A 21,061-nucleotide genomic window follows, 5' to 3' on the forward strand; every position below is an offset into this window, starting at 1 on the left:
GAGGGGTTTTCTTTATAATCCATCTTCTTTTTTTTTTTCTTTTTTTTTACATTCATGGTAAAAAAAAATAATGCCAGGTCAATCGCGAATAACATATTCAATCATTGTCATTCACTCCTGAAAGGCATTTGGCTCAGAACCCATTTATCTGTGACTGCCATCTGAAGTGGCTGGCGGATTATCTTCATACAAACCCTATTGAGACCAGTGGTGCCCGCTGCACCAGCCCCCGCCGACTGGCAAACAAAAGAATCGGGCAGATCAAAAGCAAGAAATTCCGCTGTTCAGGTAATTTGCTTAGACTAGTTTCTAGAATACATTGCCAAAATAACAGATGCCCTTCACGGCTATACACAGCAGCTGGCCCTCTCCTGTGTTGTTGAACATGGACAGAATCTGTCTTTTTCATCTCTCTCCCGATACAGAGGAATAGATGAAGGAAGGCACATAGGGACCTTTAGCTAGGTGCAGTCCCATAGCAACCAGTGGGAAATCATCTTTCACTGGTCAGACTACATGGCTTTTCAGAATGCTGGAATCTGATTGGTTGCTGTGCATATTGGTACATAATTAGATCTTTATGTTTTGTTGATAAATGCCTTTGTTCGAACATGCTGTTTTGATGTCTACTTGCCAACAGCTATTGAGATGAAACAATATGCATAACAATAGAGCCTTGTAGTTCTAGCCTTGTGGAAAACTAATCAAGCCATCATTCTCAAAGCTCACAGTTTTATAGTTGTCCTCTACATCTGTCCCTATTTTGGTGAGATGGAATTTTAGGACATGAGATCAATGTTTAGACCCCAAAAGGAACAGAGGCTTTTAAACATGGATCTGATGGCGACAATTTTAGGTAGATGTTTGGGTGTGCTTGGAGCAGGCTGTGTGGTGACAGCATTCGTCATCTGAAAACCAGAACACAAGCACTCTACTTACATGGTATGGTGACTTCAAAACACATCTTTTTGAACCCTAAGAGTAAGAGGCATATAGGGCAATGTGCAAAGTTCCATAGTACATAGCAACCCATCAAATTCCATATTATACTGAGCTGACTTCATTAGAGTGAAATGTAATATACAGCACATTCTTGCTTGTTATATTGCTATATTTGATAAGCCCATAAATGTCTGCAGACTTTGCATTGTGTATTGCTCGGACCTGATTCATCATTATTAATGCTATTATCTTGGATGTATATAGTGCCATTATATAATGTAGCACCTAACAGTGGGAAGTACAGTAACCATACTGTTTGTTAACAATGCTTTTCATAACAGGATATAGGGACATATTATTATACCTCACAATGTAACAAGTAATGGAGCCATATAGAGCTCAATATATCAAATCATGCTTGGATGTTATATCTGTTATATTGATGTGAGGCTGGATCTGTCAAATTGAATACAGGTGCTGCAGGTCTCATGTTTCGCTGCTTCTTCAAATTCAAGTCTAAATGCCATTTTATTGTCTTCTGTCCTGTATTAATTTTACAGTAATGTATTCATTTACAAACCCTGCACAGTCAGGATGTTTCTATGTCAGTGTTGTGATGGTGATACTTTTTGGCATTTCAATGTAATGGGTGATGTTGCCTTTAGCAACACACATTCTATAGTTTTTGCTGCTGTGTTTATAAAAGCACTGAGTAGTTGATATGGGCAACAGCACAGATCTCTTAATCCATAATATATTTTCTCTCTTTTACTTGCTGAAATTTAGATGCAACTGTTTGTTTTCATTTTTTTTATGTTTGCATGTAGCTAAAGAGCAATATTTCATTCCAGGTAGGTTGTGTCAAAAGAAGGGTCCTTCTCCCATGATTAATCACTTACTAGGGAGTCATGCATGTACAGCTAGCATACTTGCCAGCTTCCATTTTAAATTCTGTGCAAAACAAAATTATATAAAACTGCTCCACTGATTCAGCGTTTTTCACTGTTGCCTGGAGGGTGGTAGATGTCTTACTTTGGGCCTAGTGTAGAAGCAGGAACAGGCAGTACACTTCCAGCCACAGGTGTATGTTGAAAGCTTTAAAGAGATTCTCTGGTGCTTTCAACACACGATGCCAGGGCACAGCGATAGAAGGAATCACAGTTGTTTACTGCCTGTATATAGTTACCACCTCCAGTATCAAATAGAAAAATGACTACAAACAGTTGGAGCAGGAAAGAGATTTTTGGTTCTTGGGCCAGGATTGGTCATAAGGCCACAAATCTGGATGCCAAAGGTCAGGACTGTTGACAAGTATGCAGTTAAAATGTCTCCTGCCTGCATGCAGCTCCTTATCTGTTTAGTTACATCACCCAAAACGAGAACCTTTTATTCCCCAACATTTAGAATATATTTGATGGTTTTATTATTGTGTATTATGTGCTTTTTTTGTGTGTTTATTGCAAACCAGTTCTAATAGGTAGCACCTTTCTCTTCCTTTAGTGTATTTGCTACATTGGCCTTCGTGTCAATCTTTGTGTTTTTTGTTAGCAAAATTCTTGCATGTCAATGTGTTAAAAATCCCTTTTAGCAGCAAAGCTTAGTAGCAAAGGTGTGTTACGCTGAAATATGTGTGGTAAGCCCCTCAGCTCAACATAACAGTAAAAAAAAAAACTTAGAATCTCCTGTATGTAACTATACCATTCTTTAGATGGGTTTACCGAAGTGGCACCGCAGACTGACAATGACAGGTTTAATTTCCTGCTGGGCGAGTCCTCTCATGTCCCCGAGCACAAATATTCGATCCATGTGTATTGCAGACAGGAGAGAAAGGCAAGAGTGTGCACTGAATCCTAAATGTCATATTCTTTTCATAAAAGGGACAAATATACGCTCTGTATTTTTAACCACAACATTTACTGTGCATGCAGGACATGCATTATAGATTGGACGAAACTGATATACTGGAAATGTTGTTTAGTACTTAAATGTTTTCCTAGGTCTTAGTTTACATACATGACACTTGAGAATGCCATACTATTTGAGGAGGGGGAACAGCAGTAGCTTTTTACTTTCAGGCTGTCTCCCTCGAATTGAAACTACACAGCAGAGTAAGGCGGGGTGGGGGGTAATTTCTCTGACTGATTCAGTTGACCATGCAATTTAACTTTAGCCATTTAGTTACTTGCAGGACAGTTATTTCAGAAAGTCAGTAAAGTATGCTTGATGAACATCTCAAATTAAGTTGAAAAAATAGTTAATAAGAAATAATATTTGTAATATTTTTTTTTTTACCTGAAAACAAAATGTTTGTTTTTAGTACTAAACATAGTTAATAAAGAAAATCTATGTATAACATTATGCAGGCCCTATAAGGTATCCCCAACACTTGTACATGTGTTAGAACTTAACAAATTAGGAGTTGTGTGATCACTCTGGCCCTTGAGCTGGGTGCAGAAACCAGGGATACCTCTGACTCCCAGTCACCTTAAAGCATGGTGGGTGCACAGTACAAACTGTTTTTTTCTGGTTTAAGCGGCCAGGTAAATTGCATGCTGCCAGTCCTCACAGTTTCAGAAACAAACAAAAATATGCTCATAGGTTATTTTTAAAGATCAGTGTCACTGTAACCCAAGAAATAATCTTTTTTTTATAGTTTCACATAAACAGGTCCAGTAGTTTATATATTCCTGATAGGCCTGGTTAAGGAACCTGGGGCATTGTGGTTGATGATTAATGCAAGCTCCAGCTTGTAGTTACTTTAATAATATGAAGCCTCCACTTCAATGTAGACCACAAGCTGGCGCAGTGAGCAGGTGGTGCACTAAAATATATATCATTAGGGCTGCCACTCAGGAATACAGTTTTTCCTTCTAGGGAAATAAATATAATGTTTAGATATATTTTAAGGCAGGTGCCATCCTGTGTCCTTATTGACTTATGAATGCAGTTATTTATACTTCTGTTAGGAACAGGAGCCTAAACTTATCATGAAAAAAAATACAGAAGAGCTACCATTGCCATGCTTCTCAAAATGTATATTCTCTGGCTTTATTGCACTCAGAGTCACTGATACAGAGCAACTGTGCAGATTTGGAGTTCTAATCTTCCTCCGACTTCACTTGGTGCAGGTTTGTTCCAAGTCAGTGAACCAGAATGTTTTCAAACCAGAGTTAGCAAGGCAATTGTTTTTTTCCAGATGGAGGTCAGCAGTGCCGATCTCTGTATTTCTTTCAGATAGCTTCCCTATAATACAGACTAGTACTTCTAATATTCACTTGAACTATGTTCAAGATGTTACCTGTGTATACATTACTTGGGGCCTCTGTCATCCGACCCACTCCAGCTCTCTCAGCATTGGTTCTTTTTTCAAATGTGTAAATCCTGTTTAGGTTAAAGTATATGTATAGGCAAAACTTTGTTTTGGTTATTTATAATAGAGTATGGCTGGCTCAGAAATATCAATAGAATAAAACATTTTAGATATAGGTCTTCCATCATTTAGTCATGTATAGGATTGGGTAATCTTTGCAAAGTGAATTTTCACCACATTCACTGAGCTAAATTAAATTTCCCTTGCAAAGTGAACAGCCTATATGTTTAAAATGGGCAGTACCTATTGATGCTTTCAAATAAGATCAGGAAAAACAGACTTTTACAGTAGTCCAGAACTACCCAGAGGGATCTGTTCAATATCTGATGGCCAGCGATGACTCACTTGTGCTGCAGCATACTTTTGGCTCCCAGCTGACGGGTGTGCAGCAAAAACCCAAATTCAAAAGGAAATGTTTGATTCCCAGGCTTTTTCTCCAACAACAGAGGCCTGGAATAACCTGTACATTTGAAATGCATCCAGCTGGCAGACTTACTAAAGGAGATTGTGTTTTAGCGGACGCTAATTAATTTTTGGAATTGGAGGTCTTCTCTAAGTCAAAATATTGTAAGTGCATTTATTTTTATTAGAAGCTGTGGATCTGACCAGTCAAACAGGGTTTTCAAGGCATGAATACTGATTTTTGTCTTACATATTTGATAGTTATAGGAAACTTCTGGCTCTGTGTATGAAAAATGATGGACTTGCATTTTAGTAGAGCAGGCTTATCAATGAAGCATAATGCCTGATTGGCTAATACAGGCAGCACTTTTACTTGGCCTTACTTCCAGTCCTTATATGTGAATTTTCATGGTCATTAAAATGGGCTCACCCTTCAGTTGCTCATGGCATGACTAGTTAATTACAGATGTTAAAAGCTGCTTTGAAACAATTAGCATTAATGGGTATAGAATAAATATCTCACCATTATATTTACCCTTAGCAAACACAAAAACAGTTTTATAGCTTGATTTCATAACCACTTTAATCTTGGCCAGATTATGGTTGAATTCTGTTATCTACAGCTAAAGATCTGACAACTTCTTGGTTAAGGTTCTTACGTTGCCTGCTAACCTGTTAAAGCCATTTTGCGTCTGTTGTGTTACAGTCCTAATGAAGGGATAGACCGAAAGCCCAATAGCTTTAGGTGTCCTGTGTATATGTGTAAAAAATACAATGATGTGTGTTAACATGTTACCCTGCACCCCCCATCATTGTATCTATGATTATGGATCTGTTGTGTGGAAAATGTGTTTGCCCTCCCTAGCTGTTGTGTTCTACACTAATCATTTTTTTGTGCATTGCCCTCATTTTAATTCTAAAGCCGATACACATTGCTTCTCTTCTGTTCACTTCTTGCTCTCTCTCCTCCTTGACCACCTTTACTTTTCAGGCATCCATCACTTGGGTTGTAAGTAATAATTCTTTCTCTGAGCATAAATACTCTCTGATCCTAATGTGTCCTTTTTTCCAGCCCAACATGTTATGTTGTTCTAAAGAAACCAAATGACTGTGGGTTTTGTAAAAAGAAAAAAAAAGTTTTCTCCATTAACTCACCACTTCCATTTTCTTAAGGGGGAACTCCAGTTAGGGCAAACAAAATCTGAATTAAGAAACTTGCCCTTAGTAGGGTCATTAGCTTATATTTACAGTGGGCATTCAGTGTGCTGGTCACATAGTATTTCATATGCTTTGTGGATCATATGTATCATATTATTGTTAATTGTATCTGTATAATTTGAGGCAGTGCAGGCAGCATACTTATTGAACACAAGCTGTGATGAAATCAGGACCAGGGCTAGCTTTGTCGACAGTGCTATGCATCCTAGTTGGATGAATGGTTGCAAGATTATGAATATTAATAATAATAATAATAATAATGATAATAATATAAATAATACTCTTCTTATCACAGTCAGTTATATGTAAAAAGCAAATACTGTAATCTTACTCACATATTTAGTCCAATATACTTTAGAAGAATGTGGAATAAAATAATAACATTTAAGTACAATTGTATCCATAGAACGCAGATCACATTTGCATGTGAATCTACACACATGGGTTAAATCAGCATGCAGAAGGATCATGTGTGGGACCTCTCCACAGTTCACTTTTATGAGATAGACAAACTGTCATTGTGGAGAGCTAGGAACTGTAAAGTTGGCCGTACACCTATAGATTATCTGCAGATTTTCTATGGTCAGATGGAAAAAGTGCAACAGATTCCTCCACCTACGCTAAACTGTGCCAAGCTTCAGTATTTTGCTAGTCGGCCCTGCTGGCTCTCCAAATACCTGAACAATGCTTGCATCCAATCAGATATTCAGGTATTTTGATAGCCAGCGGGGACGACTAGCAAGATACTGAAGCTTGGCACAGTTTAGCGTAGGTGGAGGAATCTGTTGCACTTTTTCCATCTGACCATAGAAAATCTGCAGATAATCTATAGGTGTATGGCCAGTTTAAGAGCAGATTGAATAGAGCTTGTATTAACACAGCACGGGTATTACTGATTAAAACTTTCTAGGTTCTCTGTGAGCCCAATTCAAGAACGATCAAACAGGAAGTCCATTTGTCTTCACTGGAGTTCTCTCTACTCACTATTGTCAGCTACTAATTGATAGCTCTGCATTATAAACTCATGCAGTTTATATTAAAAATCTTGACTCCAATCCTTGTAACCCTCAACCAGTCACCTATATTTTGAGGATTTAATTCAATGTAATCTGGTTAGGTCTGCATCACTACTGTATGGACCTGTCTCAAAATCCTCAAATGAAAGTTGCTACTACTAAACCCACAGGCTTCACATCTTTACTACAGATGGCATCATTGCAATTGAGCTAGTATGCCTGTGATCTGTGAAGTGGCAGCTTCCATCAGAGGCACCCGAGACTGGTATTTTATATGCACTGGATGAGTGCTTACAGCAGCTAAGATAAATTCTCAAAATATGACTTGCTGGGGGTATGTGAGGGCTGGGGATTAGCAATGCTGCTTTTAAACAGCCTACACATGGAAGTGGAGTTTTAACAGAGAAACCCATATGTTTCCATATCTATGTCTAATGTTGATGTTGTGGACACCAAATAACAAAAAAAAGACCTTGTGTTTTTTCCTTCTTTCCATTTTCTTGTATGTTTCTCTGTGCTCTTGCCTAATTCGCCTGTTAATACTGTTGCTATGGCAGTGCGCATTCTGTAAACTGAATGACCTGCTGCACACAGATATTACACTCCAGCAGATTCTCCAGCGACCACCTCTTCCTTCCTTTTTCTCTCCCCCTCCCCCCTTTGGTCCTATCTATGGTGTAATGGATGCACTTATGGTAACCCAGCGAGATGTTCTGTTGTGCTTGATCTAACCATGTGATTGTCAGGTATGAGTAAAACATGGTTCTGTCAAGCACCATGGAACGTCACGCAGCTTTCTACAGCATGGCAAGCTGCTAAGGCTTGTTCACCTAGGACGCATACCCAGCCTCGCTGTCAGCGGAGGGCTTGATGCCCTATATTGGCAGCCCTTCCATCTGCAACAAGGCTGAGAACAGGAAAGTCAAATTAACCCATTATGATCTGGAAGTTGCTATTACAGAGCACCCCCTGCTCAGATAATATCCACAGTGTCTTAGTTGTGCTAATGCATTATGACTAACTCTCAAAAATTGATTAGTTGATGATGCTCGCAATAATTTAAAGGACAACTCCACCTATTTTCCATTGTTTTGACAAGGTTGTTTTTTTTTCCAGACAGCAATTATTTATTACCTGTCTTATCTTTGTATGCATCTATAGACTCTTGAACTCTCCATTGTGTCCATTATATATTGGTAGTAACAGTGTTGTCTGCCTATAATAATCTACAACTAACAGTAACATGTTTTTAGAGAAATAGTACTGGGCCTCATATGCATGGGAGGAAACTTTTGGCAGTCCGTGTTGCCGTCATCGATTGGCCCCTTGTACTTTTCTGCAGTAGCATATGTGAGATATAGAAGGAGAATGTGATTGGTTGCTGTGGGCATCGTGAGCAGACTTTGGATAGTTCTCAAAGGATACAATGGATACTTCAACAGCTTGTATGTACATACTAAAGCTAGACAGTTGATTAATTCTGTTGGCAGAGATGATTATCTAACTGCATTACCTTGCAGTACGAAATATACCCGGAGAAGGGTGGGGTTGAACTTCAGTTGTTACTGACTGGAATGAACACAATAACGCATGTATTTAATCAATATCAATGAATTAAAACCCACTCTAATATGTGACAATAGAGAATCATTGGTGATGTTATAAGCCACAAATGAGCCACTGATTTAGACCAGCAGAAAGTACAGCTGTGAAAAGCTTGGATAACATATGTGACCCTGTCATGTCTACCCAGTAATGTTCTATTTTTCCAGTTACTCTGAAGCCTATGTACAGATCCTTTTGTGCGTGCTCAAGCCACAACCTGTCTGTCTCTAAAGAATAGAAATGACACCCGATTTTCTGTCCCTATGCCGCTCTTGTGCCTTGTATGGAATTTCACTGGCAGCGATGTTTGATTATGCCAAAAACATTTTGTGTGACTTGTGTCTGGTAACATGTTCCACAGGTACGGAAGACTACAGGTCCAAACTAAGTGGAGATTGCTTTGCTGACCTGGCATGTCCAGAGAAGTGTCGCTGTGAAGGGACCACTGTGGACTGTTCAAATCAGAAGCTCACCAAAATCCCAGACCACATCCCACAGTATATAGCTGAGCTGTAAGTATAATCTGCTGTGCATTCTCTGGTTTTGTAAACATATCTCAATATACAGCTGGCCTGTCATTTCTTGACTCATTATAATATAGAGCTGCAACTGCTCTATCGGAGTGTTACTGAGCTTATACCTAAATTGACCATAAATTAACAGATCTCCAATAAGAAATAATCAGATCCTCTGAAAACCTTTCCTCCACCAGGGATGCACCTCCACTATTCAGTACAAAGGCAACTTCACTATTACTGCCCATGAGGCAATAACCTGAAACACTGGGTTATCCATGTTTGTCTCCACTGTATCATCAATGATGAGCAGAAAATTGAACTTAACTTCTTCAACCCAGCAAATCCTGTGTGACACCAGTCTCCTGGGTCCAACAATACAATTCTTTGAAATTCTTGTGCTTTGTATTACCAAAATTACTTGCAGATGTAACGCTCAGTAGGTCTTTGAGCCTTTAGTACATTTGCCAGTCCCTATTCTCACAATTTCAAACTCACTGCCTCAGGGTTCTGTGCTGGGTCCCATATTGTTCAACTTATTTATTAATGACATCGGGGAGGGTGTTAACAGCGATATTTCCGTGTTTGCGGATGACACCAAAATAGGGAGGGTAATAGACACGGACTTAGACACTATAACATTACAGGAGGACCTGGATAAAATAGGGGAGTGGGCATTAATGTGGCAGATGAGGTTTAATGTCGATAAATGCAAAGTAATGCACTTTGGAATTAAAAATAAACAAATGGGTTATACAATTATGGGTATGCCGCTGGGGAAGTCAGAAATGGAGAAGGATTTGGGGGTCATTGTAGACCACAAACTGAAAGGTAGTTTGCAGTGCCAGGCTGCTGTAAACAAAGCTAGCAGGGTCTTGTCCTGTATTAAAAAGGGGATGTATTGCAGGGACAAGTCTATAATTTTGCCACTTTATAGATCATTGGTTCGACCTCATCTGGAGTACGCGGTCCAGTTCTGGTCACCAGTACTAAGAAAAGATGTCCTTGAGTTGGAAAAAGTCCAGCGAAGGGCAACCAAACTAATTAGGGGTATGGAGGACCAGAGCTACGAGACGAGGCTACTAAATTTAAACATGTTCACATTAGAGGTGAGGAGATTAGGGGGGGATATGATTTCCATGTACAAAATGTTTAATGGTGGTAGCAACATTAGCGATAAACTGTTTAAAATTAACTCCGTTACAAAAACTAGAGGCCATCACCTAAAATTGATGGAAAAAAAATTCCAGCACAAGGGGCGAAGGGGGTTCTTCACAGTAAGATCAGTTAGGGTCTGGAACTCACTGCCACAGGCGGTGATTTCAGCAAATAATGTGGAATTGTTCAAGAAACTTTTGGACGATTTCTTAAGGGACCGTAATATACAGGGGTACGGGTACTCCTAGAATGAGATCCTAATAGGTTGGACTTGATGGACTAATGTCTTTATTCAACCTCAAATACTATGTAACTATGTAACTGCATCGGTTTGGTATTTTACCTATGGTGCATCCTATGTGTGCCAAAGTCTTTAGGTCTTCATTGCCATTTTAAGTCATCTGAGACATTAAGGCGTTACTATGAGAGTATCCTATGTACTGAGTACAGGCACACTATGTAATTAAAACTCCTTTATCATTACCAGTAAATAAAACAAAATATGAAGACAATTTCCATAAGAGAATTTGCACAAGTCTACCCTAAGGCATGGGGTTCATGGTCAACCGGTTTTCCTTTCACACAGTCATTTCTCTGAATGATTCTTGCAGCGGGACAGAAGTTCTGCCCAATTAATATCTTTATTTACAAACCGCTCAAGTCTTAATGCTTAAGTGTAGTAATCCATAAGAACATATTAGAATCCATCTTGTACTAGTCTCAATTCAGCAAAGTCATTTCTGATTGGTTGTTATTGAGCTAAGAATTGGCGCCAAATGATAAGAGCTCTTTACCATATAAGAGTGTGAGACTTTGATAGTTCTACAAAGTCTTACAGGGTTATTTACAAAGCTGCCAAAGGCAGCCGAGTGAATAACCCACCTGAAGTGAAGTGAACAGAACACTGTCCAGCTATTCACTTCAGACTTGTACGGCTGATTTCAACCGTACACTGGCTGGCTTCAGCCGTACACCGGCTGGCTTCAACTGCACTTCGGTCAGCCGAACATGCTCTGTAGAAGCTACGGCTGATCCTTCGGCTAGCTTTGTGAATAGCCCCCTTAGTTGATGAAGACTCTTAGGTAGTGTTTCTATAAGTGGCAAAAGGGGTGATAAAATAGGATAATGGGGAAAACTAGGGAAGGGGTGCATAAAATAATGTAGAATAGAATATGAGGCACTTCTACCTAGTAGCAGTTTAGGGAACTAGAAAACCTATTGAACAATATCTGCATATACAAGTATAAACGTATAGCTATAAACATAATCTGTGCTTCTAACTTCAAAGTATAAACACTATCTTATTCACAGCCATAAATGTGAAAAATGTACTGGTTGCATTCGCACAACCATAAACATAAACTTGTAACCAAAAGATAACACATTTGTTTCTTATTTATTTGGACCGTGATTTTTTAAAATATTCTTTCTGTTTTCTATTTAGGCGTCTCAACAACAATGAGTTTACAGTCATAGAAGCAACTGGAATCTTTAAGAAGCTCCCACAGCTGCGGAAAATGTAGGTTTTTGTTGTTTTCTTTCCTCAGCTTTTATGTATTACATAGTGTGTGTTCAATCTCAGTGAGGGAGCTGAGGCAAGGTTAAACCACTAGTGCTGTCAAGTTATTGCCAGCAGCCAGTGTGTAAAGACCAGGCAAAGGCAGCATAGCTCTCCTGCTGTTGAGCTCTTCTGTGTTGTTAACACATTAAGGTGTACAAAGGTGTTAGTAGTTCCAAATAAAAACTCATGCCTTTAGTCTTCCACTTCATTCACAAATTTCCAAATTAAAAAAGTTCAATTATTAAAATAATTATTTTCGTGTCATCTCAGGACTGCAAGTACAGGTTACAGGAACTTTCTTCTTCCTTTTTCTCCCTATCTTCCTCCTTTCATTCCTTCCTTTCTTCTTTCTTTCTCCGCTCCCTCTTTCCTTCCTTCCTTCTTTCCTCTCTTTTCCTTCCTTTTTGTGTCTTTCTTTCTCCCTTCCTTTCCATCCCTTCCTTGCTTCCTTCCTTCTGCTCTCTCTCTTCCTTTCTTTCTTTCACTTTGCTTCCTTCCTTCCTTGGTCATCCTTTTTTTCTTCCTTCCTTTGTTCCTTTGCCCCCTACCTTCCTTTTCTGCCTCCCTCCATAAATCCCTTCCTTCTCTCCTTTGACCAATTAAACTCCATCCCTTCCTTCCTTTCTGTGCTAGCTCCCTTCCTTTTCTCCCTTCCTACCTTAGTTCCCTCACTCCTGTCCTTTGTATTTGTGCTTCCTCCCTTCCTTTTTTCTTTTCTTTCCTCTCAAGACTCTTTACTTGTATTCTATTTACAATAAAGTAAGTGCTATATACTGGAGTACAGCAAGGAGAAAGAAAATTTAAATATTGTAATCAAATGTATCTTCTTTCACACACTTTAGAAAGATACTCACCTTTGAAATGTTTAACTTGGCTTTTGCCAGCAAGGCACAGGGTTGAAAGATAGATTGTGTTTATTTTCTCCACTTCTAGAAGATGAAAAGTGCATTCCTAGTTTTTAGGTGATTACCTAAGCCCTAAAAGCAAGAAAAATCTCAGATTCACATATTTTGTTTGTTTACACTGTAAAAATTCATCATTTTCATTTGTTATGTTGACTTTTTTTAACTTAATTTTACTTTGATAACTCTTGTGTGGTGAAATAGTTGCAGACAGTTCAGGTCATTGAGTTCTGCAAGTTAACAAAACAAGATGTTTGAAATGCTTGTTTCCCGTGCTTTCAAAATGGCAAAACACTATGCAGCAGTAACAAAACAAATGTACCCATTTATATCAGTCTTTATAGCAATGGAGCCTACAGCCTAATGTCTTTATAACAGTCACACAGATATACACAAATATTCTAGTATGAGGTAAAGGAACGCTGTGAGAAAATCTACAAGATCAAAGGAAAAATATGTAATGTAAACATGGTTGGATATGAAGCTAGGACATCAGCCCTGCAAAACAGCAATCCAGTATAGAATGGCAATTGGGCCCCCCTGGTTATTACCAGAAGGGCTGCTGTATCTTAGACTTTGTGTAGGTTGGTGTGAGCTCCTTTGCACATTCAGCTTTATCTTATTCAGATATTGATGGCAGCCTTTAGGTGTCCCTCATTTGTTCTCCAATAGCATAGAGAGTTGTTAGTAAGGCGAGTACATGAACACTGTAGTGCTATAATGGGTTTCAGAGACTTTTCTCATATAAATATTAGCCGGTGTGCCGTTCTTGGCAGATATGCTTTTTATTGCCAGTCTCAGACTTGTAGCAACTGTGATGACCACTGTGGTTTCATTTTAATACTTACCCCTCCCCCCAAAATAGTGTTTTTGAAGAGCAAACTTTCTTATTGCTTGTGCTTTCTAAACTTTAATTTAATTAACCGGCTAGCTGAGCAGTTTTTATATCTTAAAAACTATAGGGATAATGGTTTGATATTGTGATGGGGCCTAGTTGTAACTGCAAAAAGTGTTACTGCTTACTTCTTAGGACTCATACACACAGGAACTGGACACTAAGCACTTTTTGTAGCTCCGGAGTGTTTTCTGCCCATCTTTAAATTGCTCTCCCAGCAATGAAAGTGAATGGGCCTGAAATGGTAGAATGGTTGTTACCACAATGCCTCATTAAATGCTTGTGTGTGCTCAGCCATTTGGCTCCGGCCTGATATATGAGGGGCACTTGGTAGCCAAGAAAACACACTGAGTGATCTCTTTCATTGCAAGTCTAGTAATCCAGGCACTCTGCCAAACAGCATAGCCTGGTCCATAGACTCGCTCCATAGCTTGCACAAAATATACCCCAAGGCAATGCAGTGATGGTTGCCTGTGCTCACCCTGTTCTGTCATCAGCATGTTCATTTCAGCACATGTGCATGCAGATGGCTCTTAGTGCTAGCCCTCCTTCTTCCAGTCTGAGTGTGCAGCGGATTACAGGAACTGATATGAAGTCAGTATCTACTAGGTAGATTAGTTGCCTTTCATAATGCATAGGAGATATATGCACTTCAACAAGACGTAGATAAAATTGAGGCATGGGCTTCAAAATGGCAAATGCGAAATAATGTTGAAAAATGTCAAGCTATGCACATCGGTGCAAAGAAAGTCTGCGCAGATTATCACTTGAGAGGTGCTACATTAGGGAAGTAATGGAAAAAGACCTGGGGGTGCTCATAAATCACAGATTTGGCAATAGTAAGCAATGCCAAGCAGCAGCCAGCAAAGCAAACAAAATACTGGCGTGTATTAAAAGAGGGATTGTAGCAAGAGAAAAAAGAGTAATGCTTCCACTTTATAAATCACTGGTTCGGCCTCATCATGAGTATGCAGTGTAGTTTTGGTCGCCAACTCTCAGGAAAGATGTCCTTGAGCTGGAGAGAGTTCAGGAAGGGCGACAAAAATTATTAAAGGGATTGATGGACTGGGTTATGAAGACCGCCTTCAAAACTTAAACTTATTCACCTTAGAAAAGAGACGATTAAGAGCGGACCTTATTGCAGTCTTTAAAATCATCAATGGGGACCATAATATTCGGAACAAACTGTTAAATACATAAATTGTATTGAGAACCAGGGGACACAACATGAGGTTAGAAGAGGGGGTTCAATCTTAGAATTTGTAGGTGTTTTTTTTACTGTGAGAGTAGTGAAATTGTGGAATTCCCTTCCACAGGCGGTATTATCTGCTGATAGTGTTTGATCAATTCAAGAAACTTCTTGATTAGTTTCTTATTTTACTTTATTTACATGGAAATGGTATTAGAGCAAGATAAATACAGACACACAATCGCACACACCCATACACACATGGGTTGAACTGGATGGAGCCTTGTCTTTATTCAACCTTACCTACTATGTTACTATAAAACAAATGATGTTTTTAATAAATGTCTAACTGCATTCAATGGTGTTTTTATGTTTTTGAACTTAACATGAATTAAAATAAAATTAGGTTTAAAATAGCCAAACTAACATGAATGTATGATGTAAGGTTGATTGATAGAAAGTCAGTGCATAGATGGATCATCTTCTCTTTTAGAAATACATATCATTATGGCCCTGATTAAACCTTGTTATTGGCATAGTTGTCCATATTAGACAACTAACCAAACACAATGTTCCAACCATCACAAATCTTTCCTCATTTGACAGGGAGGATAAAAGTGATGTGCGCTTACATTGTCATATTCTGCTTGCCAAGAAAGGCAATTTAATTTGCATTGTGCTAAAATCATAATCATCCAAGTGTTTCCACTTTGTCATGTTGGCATTGTACTAAAAGTATTTTTCTATGCTCTCGCATTTTGTGTTATTTTTAGAAACCTAAGCAATAACAAGATTACTGATATTGAAGAAGGGGCCTTTGAGGGAGCCAATGGAGTAAATGAGCTCATCCTGACCAGCAACCGAATAGAGAATGTTCATCATAAAATGTTTAAAGGCCTGGATGGACTAAAATCTTTGTATGTATTTTTATATATAATCCTGACTTCTATTAAGGTAACTAATCAGAACCTGCTGAATGATGGATTTGTCATATTAATATTTATTTGAGGAGTCCTTTGAAAAAAAAAATGTGTTGCAGATAAGGATAAGCAATGCTTTAAATATTAAGGAACCAACATAGTAGAACAATATATCTTTGCTATGTAGAATGGATCCCAGATCACTTGCGCTTTGGATTTCAGCATTGTTAATGGGAATCCTGGTGAAGGTCAATATGACTTATCCAGCTAAGATGCCGGTCCTTTTAATTTAGTCAGTTTATTAAAATGTTTTGCAGATGTACTAATAAGAACATAAAACTAAAATCTCCTCTTTCATCAAAAATAATCAGTGATCTATACTTTTTACATTAAACTAGACCAAGTACCCCCTCCATCCCAGATAAGCAGGCATTTCTAATCAGAAGCTAGTAGAAACAGAAATAGTTTGTGTGATCAAGTTGGGCACTCCATTTTTTTCTCTATCTAATAACACTTAAGAAATGTAAAATGAGAATCTCTAAGTTCAACATAATGTATTCTTAGTGCTTTAGAAAGTATTGAAACCAATAGGTTAGAATAACATCCAAAGCAAGTAGCATTTCAGCAGGAAGGTCAGCAGGGGCAGTACCATGTCAGGTTCATTCCTCCTTGATAAATACTTTTTCAGACATATTTATGCACACAAACTATTTGTTTATGTGAGCTTTATTTTTAGCATCATCGGAAAACAACACATTATAAGTGGTGTAAAAACTGCTATATGTACCGTACATACTGGCGGGAAGTCTTTGTATCAACAGGCGCTAATACTAGGGCTTGCATAATTACACTGCAGGGTGGTGTCTTGAAGATTTATCAGTGACTGTGGTGTAAATGATTGAGTTCAGGCACCTTGGGTATATCCTGTGTCTATGCCGGATCAGTTCTAAATTCTGCTGTATAGCCTAACACTGTGCATATAACAAAGCTGAACCTTTTGTATTTCCTCTTTTACAGGATGCTGAGAAGTAATCACATTAGCTGTGTGAATAATGACAGTTTCACTGGCCTGAGCTCTGTGCGATTACTTTCTCTGTATGACAATCAGATTGTCACAGTTGCCCCTGGAGCATTCGACACGTTGCATTCCCTGTCTACTTTGTAAGTAATGCCTTAAAGTACACAATGTTCCCACTACTGTTATCTTTCTCTGAATAACAATTTTCTTATTACTGGAATTATATGATAAACCCCCTCAGCCTTGCATTTAGGATTCTGCTGTACTGAGTGGAGTTTTTACTGATCCTGAAACCTGTTCAGTGTGCAGAAAGTAGACCTATAGCTATATATTTATAAGGAAAATACCTATAGCTATATACAGTATATATATATGGGAGAGGTCACTCTAGAGAACATCCACCACCTTATTTGTGGTGCGCAAAGTGCAATAACCCATACTAGTAACCAATTCGATTTGTTAAAACCTTTATAAAATTTAAGCATGATGCACAGAGTTAGTGTGAAAGTTCTATAGCATCCATATGTGCCTTGTCATCAACTGGAATACAGAGGCGGCTCTAGACTTTGTGAGGCCTTAGGCGACACTCAAATGTGAGGCCCCCACTTTCACTCATAATGAAAAAAAAATGCAAATGATCATTAAAAATGAACTGTATACATTGCATATTTTAAGACTAGGCTTAAATCCCAGCAACCACGATTTAACAGCTCCTAGAGCTAGAATTCTATTTCTGTCCCATATCTAATTCTACAAATATCTATATGGTGGTCCGGTATGTCGATACAGTGGGTGGTCAGTGGTCAGTACAGTGGATGGTCAGGTGTGTCAGTAGAGTAGATATGTTTCACTGTTCAGGAAAAAGTGTGTCAGTGCATGGGTGGTAGATTGATAAGTACATACTTGTGGCTCTTCACTGCCATCATAACGCAGGAAGTGAGAGGCATGGCACTGCCAGCCCCCCCCCCCCCTTCCGGAGAACATCCACACTGCACAGATTGGTGCAGCCAATTACAGGGCTAGAATAATTTCATAGTTTGGTTTTCTGGTTGTCGGTCAAGACAGAAAGTTGAATGTAGCTGCAGCTGGTATGAACCTCTACACAGAGCAGGTCCTCCTCCACTCCCTGTCCACCATCAGGATAAATGATACATCAACCTAACTCTATTAGCAGCCGTTCTGAGGACACGTCCCCTCACTTATCGCACAGGTCCCTTGTACGGTGTCCCCAGGGGCCCACACTTCCCACCGCTCTCATCTTTGCCTGTGCTGCTGCAGGGACAAGCGCAGCATGCAACCCCTTGTCTGCTCCCCACTGGCTCAGCCACAGGAGACACCCCCTCCCAGAGAGTCAGTCTGATGGTAGAGTGAGGTGGACATCCAGCGGAGTGGCCCAGCCTAACATTAGTGCCTGGCATGGTCACGTGTCACCCAAGATATGACCTGTAGACTAGAAGAGTTAGGCAGCCGGGTCTTAGCGGACTACCTAACTTGCCTAATTAAAGAGATTCCTCTGCTGGAATACAAAATATGCATTAAGATACTCAGACAAAGAATGGAAGTAGTGTATGTAACAGCCATTATGCTGTCAAAATTCTTTGGGAAGTGAAATGATCCTAAATAAGGACAAAGTAGGCAATAAAGCCTTACAAAAGTTCTAACTAAAGTTCCACTTTAAGATTTAATGTAGACTTGGTGCACTGAAGAGTGCTTCAGTCTGCAAAATACTCTCTTACGCAGCATGCATTAGGTGACAGGTACACTTAAAGACAGAATGGATTGTCATTATGTTAAATTCCCAACTATTTCTGTGGGTCAGAAGGACCAATATGACTCTTACTTCTTCTTGTATATGAAATGTGACACTATACACCTAGCCGCTAATTTATGAAAATGAAAGATGGCATGTTTATGAAGGGCAGGATTGTCAGTAGAGAAGGAATGAAGTGCTAAGATGCCTGGGTTATGTGGGATTGCAAGGGAATTCATTTCTATAACTGGCATGTAATCAAGTCTGCTGTCAGTTTGAATTGGAAAACTGCTCCGTGACGCTGCAGACGAGATGGAAATCTCAAGGAGACAAATTAATGAAATTGCGCTTGTCAGTTAAAATTCAATAACAAAAAAGTAATCCGCCTTCATCAGGTGGCTGCTTTGTCCAAGAGGCGTGGTTTAACAGAGAGTCAGATTGGGTATAAACTGAAATAACTTGTTATATGAGCTAAATAGGGACTCATGACATAAATCTGATGTCCCTGCTTGCTCGTGTGAATCACTGAAAGGATATCCAGAGCCTGGCTCCGAGTAACAAAGGTTCACTGCTGTCTTAGCTCATTTTATCCCAAAAAGTCACATTCCATAGATCTGCTAAGATTATTTGTATGTTTGCTTTTTTATTTAACTCTTGAAGGTTTAGAGTTTAAGTGATACCATTTATTGGCTCAAGTTATGAAAGATGCAAGTTTTCAGCATTCCTTGGATCCCTTCCCCTTAGAAGGGATCTAAGGAATCCTAAAAGCGTGTATCTTTATTAATTTAAAGTGACACTAAACTCAGGAGTTAAATCTAAAAAATGCATTCAAACACCTTAACTATTAAGAAAAGTGTATCTTATTTGTATATCACTCGACTGTAGATCCTCAAATCAGCTCTACATTTATGTTGTGCTGACACTGTCCTTCCTTCTGGAGGGTGGCTACTTTTGTTCCCCATGGTCCCTGTGTGTGTTGTAAAGTAGCCACCGCTCCAAGCTTGTTCCTGTGATTGACTACAATCTCATGTTTAGTTTACTAATTTTTATTGAGATTGTAGCCAATCACAGGAGCGATCTTGGAGTGGTGGCTCCAATTTGAGGCTCTACAGCCGAGTGATACACAAATAAGATACATTTCTGTTAATAGTTAAGGTACTTGAATGAATTTTTAGGATTTAATCCCTAGTTTAGTGTCACTTTAAGTTAGCCAACAAAGAGTATCACTTAAACTCCAAATTTTCTGCAATAATCAATGGCTAACACGGTACAATACTTTGCTACTTCTTATTTAACTCTATACACACTAGACGACAATGGGTTTGTATGTTTTTATCAGCAACATCAAGAAAAAAAATGCTATTCAGTTGGGGTTTACATCTATTTTAAGCATATAGTTTTCTTGCAAATGTGCTAGAGTTTGTGAAACTTTGCATAGTGTCATTGTGGGCTAAACGTGATTTCTCATTGTTTATTGAAGGAACCTTCTAGGAAATCCCTTTAACTGTAACTGTCACCTGGCCTGGCTGGGAAACTGGCTTAGGAAGAAACGTATTGTAACTGGAAACCCAAGATGCCAAAAGCCATACTTCCTTAAGGAGATTCCCATACAAGATGTTGCAATACAGGACTTTACTTGTGATGAGGGTAAGAAATCAAAAGTTTATGGAATGTATTGGGTTATATATGGGTTACTGTAAGTATTATAATTAAAATAATTATCCTGTTTCATTTGTGTGTGCTAGGAGAGTGTGAGAATGAGGGCTGGAATGGGAGTTGTGGCAGGCAGCAAACCTCTGAACTGTCCTGATTTGGGAAGAATGTTTCTGCCTTTCCAGCCATAGGAATCAGTATATTTTTAGAAAATTATGACCATGCTGAGGCAAATCTGTTCAGAACTTAGGCAGTTTGTGACAGTGTACATTTCTTATTTTGGGGCATTGATGGATTTGGTGCAGTGGCCACCTCTTCAGCTCTAAAACAACATTTAAGAGCATATTTAAATGAATTGTTAGCGCAATAGATAAAATGTTGTAGCTTTGGTGAGGTCAGAAGGTCCATTCAGTTTACCTTAATTTGAGTTTTATATTGTCCCACTGCTAGCAGAGCACAGCTGACTGAGCAGGTTCTCTAAGTGGTACTGCAGCCACTTGTCAGTCATGTTGTGCTTTGCATCCTCCCTCCTTCAGATCTAAATTCCTATATATGGGGTGCCAGCTGTGGGGTGCAAATGCTGAGTGCAGACAGAACACTAGAAAAGTTTGTTTGTTTTGGTGTTAAGTCCTGAGCTTAGTTAGATGCTAGTGTGAGCAGATTTTTTTGATGGTTTTATGCTATTGGCTTGCTGTACAAAGCCCTCCTGCATTGAACTGTATTTGTTTGCTGTATTGCTTAAAGGAGAACTATGAGGTGAATGTTTTTCACTCACCTCATAGTTCTAGCCGACCTGTGACAATGAGACTGTCACAGGTCGGCTTAGTAGATCGTGACAGGGGGGGCTGGATTCCCCCCTCTCCCCGCTCCGATCTGCCAGCGCTGACTGGCGGAACGGACGGGGAAAGGGGCGGGTACAGCTGGCTCTGCCTCTAGATAGGCAGAGC

The 21,061-nt window shown here is 39.2% G+C and overlaps 1 protein-coding gene across 8 annotated transcripts in view; it reads left to right on the top strand.

Moving 5' to 3' along the window:
• SLIT2 (slit guidance ligand 2) overlaps positions 1-21,061 on the top strand; it is a 292,973-nt gene that overhangs the window by 231,626 nt on the left and 40,286 nt on the right. For 6 of the 8 annotated variants that reach the window (XM_018561765.1, XM_018561758.1, XM_018561759.1 and 3 more), the window contains 6 exons: positions 125-288; positions 8,915-9,065; positions 11,671-11,745; positions 15,547-15,690; positions 16,711-16,854; positions 19,942-20,108. In XM_018561765.1, coding sequence (XP_018417267.1) covers positions 125-288; positions 8,915-9,065; positions 11,671-11,745; positions 15,547-15,690; positions 16,711-16,854; positions 19,942-20,108 — 845 coding nt within the window. Of the gene's footprint in view, positions 1-124; positions 289-1,769; positions 1,794-8,914; positions 9,066-11,670; positions 11,746-15,546; positions 15,691-16,710; positions 16,855-19,941; positions 20,109-21,061 lie in introns of all 8 variants that reach the window. The other 2 variants (XM_018561764.1, XM_018561762.1) reach the window with 1 other exon arrangement.

The sequence above is a fragment of the Nanorana parkeri genome, unplaced genomic scaffold, assembly GCF_000935625.1.
Source record: "Nanorana parkeri isolate BGI_ZX_2015 unplaced genomic scaffold, ASM93562v1 scaffold543, whole genome shotgun sequence".
Classification (NCBI taxonomy): Eukaryota; Metazoa; Chordata; class Amphibia; order Anura; family Dicroglossidae; genus Nanorana; species Nanorana parkeri.